Source organism: Phascolarctos cinereus, unplaced genomic scaffold, assembly GCF_003287225.1.
Source record: "Phascolarctos cinereus isolate Bilbo 61053 unplaced genomic scaffold, phaCin_HiC Scaffold_3;HRSCAF=262, whole genome shotgun sequence".
Lineage (NCBI taxonomy): Eukaryota > Metazoa > Chordata > Mammalia > Diprotodontia > Phascolarctidae > Phascolarctos > Phascolarctos cinereus.
Genome location: NW_027555736.1, coordinates 133,411,191 through 133,424,188, shown reverse-complemented (window position 1 = coordinate 133,424,188; position 12,998 = coordinate 133,411,191). Strand labels below are relative to the sequence as shown.

The 12,998-nt window shown below is 37.9% G+C and overlaps 1 protein-coding gene across 1 annotated transcript in view; it reads left to right on the top strand.

Moving 5' to 3' along the window:
* The window catches only part of ADAMTS17 (ADAM metallopeptidase with thrombospondin type 1 motif 17), a 485,504-nt gene that overhangs the window by 284,911 nt on the left and 187,595 nt on the right, over window positions 1-12,998 (top strand). The window contains exon 14 of the mRNA XM_020963836.2: window positions 9,481-9,608. Within this exon, the coding sequence (XP_020819495.1) occupies window positions 9,481-9,608 (128 nt within the window). The remainder of the gene's footprint in view (window positions 1-9,480; window positions 9,609-12,998) is intronic.

Here is a 12,998-nt window from a genome sequence, read left to right as displayed (position 1 = left end):
TTTTTGTAGCTGGAATCTATGTAAGTCTAGTTGCATTGTCATATAACAGACTTTCAAAGTTGAAGAGCTTGCCACCACCTCCCCCCACCCCCACCTTTTTCCTTCAAACACATACAACCTTGTCAGAATGGAAAAGGGAGAGACAGGGTCTGGTAGAGAAAGGAATGCTTATAGCTTTAGGCACCAGCAGTCAAAAAATGAGACCTTACCTCTTTTCTGGCTGGCCATTAATCTGACACAGGAGGAGACAAGAAGACTTCCAGATGTCCCAGTAGAATCCAAACCTCTAATCAGCAGGGAGATAACAAATACTACAGCTTTCTTTTTTTTTAAGATTTTTTTTTAGTTTTTTTTTCTCTGCTCAGTGGCTGATTCTGATGAGAAGCTGCATTGTTCCAGAATCTTCAGTAAGCTGTGGCCCTTCAGATAAACACTTTAGAGTCCCTTTTATGCTGCTCCCATTTTGTTTCAGCAGAAGGCCATGCTGTAAGAGAAGCTAGCTAGGCTATTTCATAAAATGATAGACATATATTAGTGGTTCTGTCCTTGAATGTTTGTTTTGCTTCCAAATTTCTTTTTTTATTTGTTTTCAAATGTACAAATCCTGTCTAAATCTATGTTTCCTTATGCCCCTCTCTTCAAGTATGGGTTAGTTTTCTCTGTAACTTTTTAACTCCTCTTATAAATTAAACTACTTATTTACCTAATCATCACAACTTCTTCATTCTTACTCATCATCATTATAGAAAGTTTACTGAAGGATAATTTTTTGACAATTACTTAATCACACTCCTTAACTTACTAAGTTCGTTCACTATTTGCTTTTGCTCACTTTTTTTAAATGACTTTTTTTGCTGATTACAATAAGAATTCAAACACCTTGCTCTGAAGGCCTCTAAATAGCATCTTAAAGAATTCCCTGTATTATCAAATCATTCTTGATAATGGTAATAAAGTTAGAAAGATGCTTGCTTTGGAGGAAAAGCCCTGAGAATTTTTCAAGGACAGCTTCACCAGTCATTTTTTGTTGTTGTTATTGTGGTTTCTTACATATTTGATTTTACTTGAGTTTCAAAAGGAATCAGAGGTCAGCATTTTTTTTAAAAAAAGTATTTCATGATTTAAGAAAACAAAATAATAAATGTCCAATTCAGAGGGAAACTGCATAGTACAGAAATGAAACTCTGTTCTTCTGAAACTTCCATTTATAAAAAGGCACAGTTACAGTGGAGCTCCTGATATGTGATTCCTGTGGTCTGACTCTTGACTCCATTGAAATCCATTATAACTGCCCTATTCATAGTGGCATTGCCATCACTGGTGAATTCCTTGGCTCCAGACACACACTACAAGGAAGGAAAGACTTATTTTTTTTTCTTTTTCCTTTAAAAAAATTATTGCAGAAATAGATTTTCCAAAGGAGAGCTTAGGACCACAAATTAATAATACCCACTCCCCCCAAGAAGACAAAAGTTTCCCTTAGAAAATAGTGCTAAATAGAAAAGTATTCAGATAGCAACCTATTTGTACAGTCAGTTGCCAAGCCCACCCAATTTCTCCTTTCCCTATTAAGTCTCTCAAGAATTTAGTCCTCCTCCTCCTTCCTTTCTCTCTCTCTCTCTCCCTCTCTCTCCCTGTCCACTCCCTCCCTCCCTCCCTCCCTTTCTCTCTTTCTTCAGTGAGCTCTTATAGTAACCTGGCAATGAGAGATTATAGAGCTACTTCTCAACAGCCATCTTCCTTTCCGCTGGAACTGGCCTATCTCCATAGGAGATATCCCCTATCCTAAATGTGCATCCTGAAAATAGGCATTAAAACAGATCAAGAGAACTATCTCTGAAAGTAAATTAATTTCACCCTGCATTCTTAAGGCCATTTGACACAACTCACATGCCAGTCCTTTGCTCAGCTTTTTAAAAGGCAGGTTGCACTTCTCCTGAGAGAGAATTCCATAACTACACAAAGAAATTGAAGGCTCTGGAACTGTTCTAAGTTAGGACTCAGCTCTATCTAGCTTCCATGGGAGCCATTAACGAGAATATCATTTGTAGAAGAAATTGAATTAAAATAAGAATAAAACAGAAAGAGAGCTATGTTGCCAGTAATATACAGTTACCATATGCCATTGTGTCATAGCTGTGTAGAGCATTTAGAGGATTTTAGAGAGATCTCATTTCTTCTGGGGTCCTTATATGATATCACAAAATTTCAGTGTTGGAAGGGATCTCTGAGATCACCTAGTCTATCTCATACTGAAAAAAGAATTTCAATTGCAATATACCTGGCAAATGATTATCCAGCTTTTGCTTGAAGACCTCTAGTGGAGGGAAGGTCACCATCTTGTGAGGCAGATCATTCTACTTAGAAAACTCCCATTGGTAGAAAAATTTTCCTGAAATGAAACTTAATTTTGCCTCCTTGTATCTTCCAACTATTTGTTATTGTTGTTGCTTTTCTACTATAATGGGACCAAAAGAACAAATAGAATTCCTTTTCTACATGGTGGACTTTCAAATGCTAGAAATAGCCTTACTTCCTTCAGCTGACATGAATTCAAGGCCATTCCCCATTTGGTGAGCTTACAGTTCACCAAAATCCCCCAATCTTTTTCATATGAAATTCTGTCCCCCATGCTTTATACTAGTGAAGTTCATTTTTAACCCAAATAAGGTATTACATCTATTCCTATTAAATTCCATTTTATTTCATTCATTTTAAGGTTCTAGTCTATCAGATATTTTTGAATCCTGACCTCATTAATCTAACGTGTGACTATCCTTCCCAATCTGAGTTCATTGGCAACTTGACACACCATCTATATACCTTTATCTAAGTCACTAATAAAAGTGTCACACTACATAGTTCCAAAGAGATCTACTCCACTGGAGACATGAAAACCTCCAAGGTGACACTTGATCATCAATGACTTATGTTTAAATATGACTTAATTACACTATCATTTAGTTAATATCTTTCCAGCTTTTCACATATGTAGGCATTGAATAGCATATCATGTAGTTTATACTCTATTTCATATTATGTAATACATTATGTTTTCATTATTTATGGTATGTGCACATGTGTATATACATACACATATATACATACATATACATATGTATATATGAAAAGGCAGCACAATGTAGGCATGATAGTGTAATGGATAGATAACCAGGAAGGAAGTGGGGATATGGGCACAGGAGAAGGACAGAGGACAAGAGGTCCAGATTGCTTAAGAGAATGGCTTGATGAGATGTGAAGCATGATCTGTTCCAGTACCGTTAGTGATTCAGTGGTATAGGTCAATATTATCAACCTCAAATAGAGATGAATCCCTGCCCGTTGGCTGCATGTTGACTCAGAAAAACACAAGTTAACATTACCTGTATTGTATTATATTTTTACTTATTTTGTAATACATTTCCCAATTACATTTTAATCTGGCTGTGGGCTATACTCAGGAGTTTTGAGGCTGCAAGTTCAATACTTCTAGTCTAGGTGATTTTGTACTTACCAATAAAAATAATTAAGCTCCAGGGCAGAAGTTCCAAAAGCCCATTAGATTAACTGCCCCCAGTATCTGGGAGCATGATTTCTGGTGATCCAGGAGTCTAGGTGGTACAATACTATGTGGGAAAATTGGGTGGATGACTCTACATCATTCTTCCTTGGAGGAAAGCAGCTGCTTCCTCTCAGGATATATAGCACCCACCTCTTCAAGAGAAACCTACCATTTATTTTCATGGCTCCACTTAGGTTGTCCTTTTTCTTCCCTTCCTGCTCTATATGACCTTCTCCCCACTGTCCAACCTTCCTCAAAAACTTCAGGTTTCCACTCTGACTCTTCAGATCCTTTTTCTTCTTGGTTTTCTCACTGAAGTTCTTCAAGGTCGGTTTGAAACAGTTCTGCCAAAGTAGGGCTCCATTTCAAGTATTCATACTCTTCTTAGGTGGTTACCTTACTTGTCCAAACAGTCCACTTTTTCTCCCAAAACTCTTTTCCCATTTCTGGAGAGGAGGAAAGTAGACGTGGGATTTAAAATATGTTCCTCTTTCCTTGGCCTTTAGCCAAGTTCTTCTGCCATAGGGGTAAACTTTTCAGGATACACAATTCATGGTGTAAGTGGAAAGATCATTTTTCTGCAACTCAGGAAGCCTAGAAATCTAATCCTAGCTCTTCTGCTACCTGTGTGACCAACCTCTCTGAGCCTCAGTTCCTCAGGGAATTGGATTAAATGATCTCTTAAGTTTCTCCCACCTCTAAAATTCTGTGTTGGTGGATATGCTGTCAATCTACAGAAAAATATAGGGGGAAAATATTTACTTCAGGGCTCATTCATACCTGCCACTGAATCATTCCAGGGAGGATTTAGAGCCCTTTTCCCAGGTAACATGATTACGAGGTAGAATACTATGCTCCTGAGACAGTTTACTAATAATAAAAATGTACAGTATGTTGTAAATCTCAAATTGCTATATAAATAGCAGCTATCATTATAATTATTAAAATAAAAAAAATCCTCATGCTATCTGTATCTTACTTGGGTTATTCCACTTAAAAGAAAAACCAACTGACTATAGTCCATTAGGCTATAGTAAAACCTGACATTTATGTGCAAATCAAATTCTGCTTTCTGTCTTAGCAACACCAAACATCTTGAACTCCTATAGCATTGGAGGCCTGTCTTGTAGCACTTTTATTCTGCCTTGTATCATAAGTTATTATCATACTTATGTCTTGTGCTAGAAGGTAAGCTCCTTATGGGTGGAGTGTATGCCTTATTCATCTTTATATCTTTCATAGTACATAGAACATAGAAGGTACTCAATAAATGTTTATTGGATGTTTGGGTGAATGAATGATTGTTCTGAAAAATATTCAACTAGTCATGGTTCCCTTTAATTTTTCTCCAAATCACTTAACTGAAAAATTAGGGCCCCCTTTTATTTCTCAAAATAGATTTTTCCCAATATAAAATTTCTATTTTCTTATTTCATAAACAGCCTAATTGAGCATAAGCACCATTTGCTAACATCTCCCTTTCCAAACCCTAATAAAGAAAGGAGTTTTATTGAATGGCAGTAATAATAACAGTAACAATTGCTGACATTTATAGAGTGCTTTAATATACCAATCAATTAACAAACATTTAAATGGTACAGTGGGAAGAGCCCTAGACTTTGAGTCAGGAAAACCAACATTTAAATCTTTCTTCAAACACTAGCTATTTGACTCTGGGCAAGGCACTTAACCTCTCTGAGCCTCAGTTTCCTCATCTGTAACATGAGGAGGTTGTACTCATTGACTCCTAAGGTCCCTCCCAGCTCTAAATCTATGCTCCTATGATCCTTTGATTTATTAAGTACTAGTCTCAGTCCCAGGGCTAGGTGCTGGGAATAAAACTACAAAGAATGAAACAACCCCTATTCACAAGGAGCTTTCATTTTAATGGAGGAGACAAAAACATATATAAATACAAGTAGAATAAATTCAGAGAGAAAAATGCAAATAAATACAAAACAGTTAAATGTATGGTAGTTTGAAAGTAAGGGCACTAAGCTTTGTAGAGATTGGGAAAGTTTTTATATAGAAGGTTGCACCTGAAGGGCACCTCTAGGAGATGGGGTATAAAGATAAAGTATACTCCAGGCATGTGGGACAGCCAGTGCAATATCATGAAGATGGGAGATGAAATACTGTGCATCACGGACAGAGAGAATGCCAGTTTGGCTAAGTCCAAGAGTGTGTAAAGAGGCATGATGCCCACGTGAAGCTAGAAATAGGTTGGAGCCAAATTCTGTGGGCTTTAGAAGCTAAGCAAGGACTTTATATTTGATCCTGGAAACAATAAGAAGCCACTGGAGTTTGCTGAGTAGGGGAGTCACAAGGCCAGATCTGCACTTGAGGAAAATTATTTTGGCAATACTATGTAGGATGGATTGGAGTGGGGAGAGACTTGAGGCCAGATGAATTAAGAGGCTGTTAATATTAATTTAAATGAGAGGTGATGAGGGTCTGAACCAAAGTGGTAGCTATGTGAGACAAGAAAAGGAACTATTGTGGATGACATGATTGGCCACCTGATTAAATATGTAGGGTAAGGGAGAGTGAGGAGTCAAGAATAATGCCAATTTTGTAAAACTAGGAGCCAGGAAGAATGTAGTACCTTGGACAGAAATCATGAAGTTTGGAAAAGGGAAAGGGTGTTGTTGGGAGTTTTTTGGGGGGGCAGGGAATGAATTCAGTTTTGGACATGCTGTGTTTGAAATGTCTTTAGGACATAGTTTAAAATGTCCAGTGAAACTCAGGGGAAAGACTAGGAATGGCTATTTAAATCTGTGTGTCACCTGCACACAGATAATAATTATACCTGTGGAAGCTGATGAGTTACCAAGAAAAAGAATGTGGACAGAGAAGAGGGCATATAGTAGTATTGGGGATCACCCATACTTAGGAGGCATGAAAAGGATGATATCCTGGCAAAAGAGGCAGACAAGGCCTAGTCATACAGATATGAGGAGGACCAGAAAAGAGTAGTGAACAACTATTTGAATCATTATTGCCATTTTACAGATGACGAAAGTTAGCCTCAGAGAAGTTTAGAGTATATTTCCTCCTGTAAAATTTTTACAGGGGGTCCACACAAAATGAGTGGCTCTTCCTCTGGATTTCTTGATTTTGTTTCAGTCCTAATAGAACACAGAGTCATCCATTTGTTATACCTCACTCTCTATGGTTGGTCCACATCTTTTGCTAGTTGCATATCTCTGCCTATATCCTTTATGCCACTTTTAATTTTTATTCTAAACCTAGCAAACACTAAATAAAAGTGCATTTATATACATATATATGTATATATAATAGAACAAAAGAGGATTACACATGAAATGGCAAATCTCCTTTACATTGAACTTATTTTTCTCTTTAAGTATGTAATAAATTTGGGGCAGCTAGGTGGCAAAGTGGATACAGCACCAGCCCTGAAGTCAGGAGGACCTGAGTTCAAATCCAGCTTCAGATCAAACACTTGACACTTACTAGCTGTGTGACCCTGGGCAAGTCACTTAACCCCAATTGCCTAAAAATTTTTTTTAAAGTATATAATAAGTTCAACACACAAATTTCAAAGATTTCTTCCTTGTCTGTGACTCCTTCTGGTCTTCTTTTTTTGCTTTTCTTTTGAATATATATGCACATATGTATGTATATGTATATACACATACACATACATGTGTTTATATGTGTGTATGTATATGTATATATTCAGGAAAAATAAAGTCCCACATTGTCCAAAACTATATATCTCATTTTGCACTTTAAGTCCATCACCTCTAACAGAAGGTGAGTAGCATGTTTCATCGTCAGTCCTCTGGAGTTTTGTTTGGTCATTTCATTGATCAGAGTTCTTAAGTCTTTCAAAGTTGTTTTTCCTTATAATGTCATTATTATATAAATTAATCACCTAGTTCCACCCCCTTCATCAGTCTCCCTATGTTTCTGCAAAATGCTATCTTCTGTTATTCCTTAAGGCATTAATAACATTCATGTATTATAATTTGTTCAGCGATTCCCCGATTGCTTTGTGTCCCCTTAGTTTCTAGTTTTCAGCCACTACAAATAGAGCTACCATACATAGTTTTGTATGTATGAGTCCTTTGCTTCTGTCTTTAAAGTGTAGAGCTGGCAGTGGCATTGCTGGGTTAGAGTACGAACAGGTTGGTGACTCATTGGATGTAGCTCCAAACTGCTTTCAGGAGTGACAGGACCAATTCCCAGGTCCGCCAGTAGTGCATTAATATTACTTTTTCCCCAAAGCAACTCCAACGACTATCCCCTTTGCCAATAGGATGAGTATGAGGTAAAACCTCAGAATTCCTGCAGTTTTTCCTGACCAGTGTGCTGTATAGTTAATTTACTCCTACTATACATCTCTCTCCATTTCTTTTTGTGTGACCCACAACTTGTATATGGAACATCAGAGTCTGGATACAAAACAGTCTCAACAAGGAGGACTAATGAACAGAATCTAACATGATAAAATGTAATAAGGATCAATGTGAAGTTCTACCCTTGCATGCAGAAAGTCAAGTGCCCAAGTATATAGTGAAAGAAAACTTAATAGAAACTCATGCAAAAAAAAAAAAACCAAACTAAGGCATTTTAGTTAACTACAAGCACAATATAATTCAACAATATGATATGGCTACAAAAAAATGAAACCTAATACAATTTTAAGCTTAGGAAATATCCTATACACAACAAGAAAGCTAATAGCTCCATTGAATTAGCCAGATTATATCTGAAATGCTATATTTTAAGAGGGACATGGACTTGGAGAATATTCAAAATGAAGGTGATGAGGATGGTGAGGGGATTGAAATCCATGTCAGTGAGAAGTGCTTCAAAGAACTGGAAAGGCTAAGACTGGAAAAGAGAAAACTCATGGGAAACTTATGACCACAATTTTCAAATATTTGAAGAACTACCATGGGAAGAGATTAGATTTATTTCACGTGTTTCTAAAGGATAGAACTAGAACCAATATGGTCAAAGTTGCAGGGAAGCAGTTTTTTAGCTGCCACAAAAAAATCAAAGGAATTGCCTTGTTCCCTGTCACTGAAAATGCTCAGGTAGAGGTTTGATGATCAGCTGTCTGGGACATTGTGGAGAGGATTCATACATCTTATAGATCATCAAATGGCCTCTAAACTTCCTTCCAAGGCTAGGATTCTGTGACTTCTCCCTTGGGCTTTTTTGTCCACATGTTGTTTTACTTTGTTTATCATGTATGCCTTGTAAGCACAAGTGTTTCCTAATAACTACTTGTTCAGTTGTTTAAAAAAAAATACAAAGCAAGGAGATCATTCTACAAGATGAAATTTTCTTCCTTGATATGTAGCTGGTAACTCCATATCCTTTCCAGAGAAGTTTCACTTACTGTTCACCTGACTCCACCTTCTGATCCCCCTTATTCCCTAACTGTAGCTGAAGGCATGAAATTCACCCAAGGTAACATTCACCACTGCCCACCCTCCCCTACCACCACCATATACATCCATCTAATGCATGTGAAACCTGGTCATTTTACCAGTATATCACATTATAAAATATTTGATGAGCTTAGTACCTAAAAATGCTCTTGAAGAAAAAGTAAATAATTTATGTCTGTAAAGTAGGGAGAAAAGGTTTGGAGACAAAAGAGGAAGTCAAACAACATAATTACATTCTGTCTGTGTGGTTTTATGATTCTGTTCATCTCAGTACAGCTTGATTCCATTCCTTTCCTCTGAATGTTTAGGTATCAAATATGTGTGGATATCTGATGGGTTATATTTTCAGTTGCTTGTTTTAAAAAAATGGGGCTCTTTCTGCTCCATTTTTTGTTTACTTGATATTGCTTCTCTTTATAGTTGCTATTCTTATACACACATTCACACATTCATTCCTGTACAAATATATATGTAATTTTTTCCCCTCAGATAAGCCTTGTGAGCTCTACTGCTCTCCTCTGGGAAAGGAGTCTCCTGTGCTGATAGCAGACAGGGTGCTTGATGGCACACCCTGTGGGCCCTATGAGAATGACCTCTGCGTAAATGGCAGGTGCCAGGTGCAGTACCTTTCTTTCTTTTTTCATTTCTTGAGTAGCGTACCAAGAGGAAAAGAGGCAGTATAACACAGTGGACAGATTGCTGAGCCTGGAGTCAGGTAGACCTGGCTTCAGCTCCCACCTCCTATAATCATTAGCTATGTAACCTGGAGCAAATTATGTCTCTTCACTGACCTTCAGGCACCTCCCAAAGACATCTATTAAATTATAGCAGGATAGCAGCCTATGTTGGTAGAAGGAATATATGTATGTGTATATACGTATAGATGGAGAATATGTGCATGTACGAAGAAATATGTTTATATATGTGTATATATATACATATATATATACATATATACAGAGAGAGAAAGAGAGAGAGAGAGAGAGAGAGAGAGAGAGAGAGAGAGAAGAGAGGGAGAGAGAGAGAGAGAGAGAGAGAGAGAGAGAGAGAGAGAGAGAGAGAGAGAGAGAGAGATTGACTTCACTATTAAAAGAACTAAAATTTAAACCAAGACTGCTCCTGGTGCTCACATTGGGGTTCAAGTTAGAGAAGGCCTGCTAAGAAGTGACCTTTCAAGATAGTGCTTAATGACACAATATCCTGAAGGCTGATGCTATAAGGCACTATCCCTAAAGAGCTAATTAGATAGTATGCACATATGAAGGTATATAGTTATGTAAAGATCAATCAATAAATATTTTGAAGCTAGGTGGTGCAATAGAGTGCCAGGCCTGAAGTCAGGAAGATTCTTCTTCCTGAGTTCAAATCTAGCCTCAGATAGTTACTAGCTGTGTGACCCTGCACAAGTCACTTACCCCTGTTTGCCTTAATTTCCTCATCTGTAAAATGAGCTGGAGAAGGAAATGGCAAACCATTCCAGTATCTTTGCCAAAAAAAACCCAAATGAAGTCACAAAGAACTGAACACGACTGAAATCACTAAACAACAAAAACCACTTTCCCATATGCCAGGCACTGAGCTAGGCACTGAGAGTAGAAAGACCAAAATAATATGATCCCAGTTCTCAAAGAATTTAACATCATATCACAGAGATGACATGTGCAAATATAATTATATGCATAATAAATACAAAATAAATAAATAAAGGGTAGTTTAGGAAGAGAGGGCACTAGTAGTTGGGAGGGAATCAGGAAAAGCTTCAAGTAGAAGAAGGTAGTGCTAAAGTTAAATTTTCAAGGAAGTTAAAAATTTTATGAGGCAGGGGTGAGGACAGAGAACATTCCAGGCAGCACTGCAAAAGGCATGGGGGACAGCTGGGGTGGGGGGTGAGGGGGAAGGAGAGGTAGCTGAGGTAATGTATGTGAGGAACTCCAGAAAGGTCAATCTGGCTATATAGTAGAACACGGGGAGGAGAATAATATGCTGGAAAGGTAGTTTGGGTTCAGGATCTGAAAAGCCCTAAAATGGAGAATATGGAGAATGGACTGGAGAGAGAAGAAGCATGAGACAGGAAGACCAATAGTCCAGGTGAGGGATGATGGAGAAAGGAGAGGCAGAGGAAGAACAAAAAGGGGGAGCTTCTTAGGAAAACCTGAGGTCTGGAAATAAGACTGATTCTGTTGATAGGAACTAAAAACTAGGTATATTCCTTTGTTTAGCACATGTAATGAGCCAAACATCTATATTATTATTTCATAGATACCTTGCCTACGAAAGTCAGTATCTTAATCTTATTTCTAAAGCTGTGTTTCAGTGAAATGTTAGGAAAATAGTAAATGACATTGGCAATCCATTAAAGAAGACAAATCAAAATCTGTATTTAATTATAAATGTCACCCAACTTCATCCATTGACCAGAAATAGCTAACTCATTTACTTCATTCAAAAATGGGGGAGGAAGGAACAAGAGAAGGAAGGAAAAAAAGGGATGGAGGGAAAAAAAAAGGGAAGGAAAGATAGAAGTAGCAATGGAAAGAGCAAAGAGAGAGAGGGAGAAAAAAGGGAAGGAAGGATAGAATAGCAATGGAAGGAGTGAAGAAAGGGAGGGAGGAAAGGGAGAAGGAAGGCAAGAATGAAGGAAGAAAGAAAGGAAGGAAAAAAGGAGCAAGGGAGGGATCCAGGCACTGTGCTAAGTATTTTACAAATATTATCTCATTTGATGGTCATAATAGTCCTTGGAGGTAGGTGTTATTATGATCTCCATTTTACAGTTGAGGAAACTAAGGTAAACAAAAATTAAGTGACTTGCCCAGGGTCACACAGCTAGTAAGTAGCTGAAACTGGATTTAAACTCAGGTCTTCCTGACTCTTGGCCCAGTTTTCTCTTCATTGCACCACCACCTAATGTGGATTCTGTGATATTTCCTGATTCAATATCTACCTCAACCTATTACCAGTGTCTTGGACTTTGGAGTGGGTAGTCACAGTCAATAGTCAATAAACATTTATCAAGCACTTCCTAAGTGTTAGAGAAACAGAAGCATAAGATAGTCCATGCCCTCAAAGGCTCACAATCTAATTGGGGCAAGGCAATATGCAAAAATACAAAAAAGAAGCTGAAGGGGGTGGAGGATTAAGTCCTGGAGCCACGTAGGGAAATGATATGAGGACGTGAGAGTTTCAGACTTCATTTCATCTTGCAGAATGATGAGTTTCTGGAGATCATGAAGCTCAAGAAAGCAGTCAGGTGGGAAGTGATAAAGTGAGTTCCCTGAGAGCCCTTCCTAAATGGTGAAGAATCAGGCGTAGATCTCCAATATCCACCCACCACCCTCTCTAGTCAGAGGGACAGGGGCCCCAGGGGCAGAGTTACTGAGGAGGTATGAGTTTCAGAATTAATTTCATCTCATAGAACGATGAGTTTCTGGAGATCATGAAGTCCAACTGGAGAGCTGATGATTTCCAGTGTCAAGAGGGGCATGTCTGATAGCCATGTCACAGGTTATACTGTAACTGAGGATGAAGTACAAGGTTTTTTTTTGGCTCAGTTCAGTCTATCTCAGAATAGTGTTTTCAGAGATTCCCAATGTACTTTCTCTCCCCATCTCTGAAGTTTTCTATCATTTTGAAGTTATAAATGTTCAGTCTAGGTTCCAGTTGAACTTCATCAGTGGAATGCCAATATATAATTTTAGGAGTTGTGCTAACTTCAGGATCCATGAGCAATTTGGCATCATGGCTATATCTCCCCTATGTATGAAGCCAACAGACCCTCCAGTGAAATTGGCAAAGTTGGTGCTGACATTCTGGACCCAATATAAATGTGGGTGGGAGCTTGAGCCATAGTAAGTGTTAAGAGCTAGGTGTCAAATGGAACATCATAGATTTCCTGCATTTTGTGGGTTTAGTCAATTTTATATTTAAATTGACATTTCATGGAAAAGTCAGAAAAATGTGTTATCAAGCAATTTTAAAATCTATTCTCAATTGAAATCATCTACCTTGTG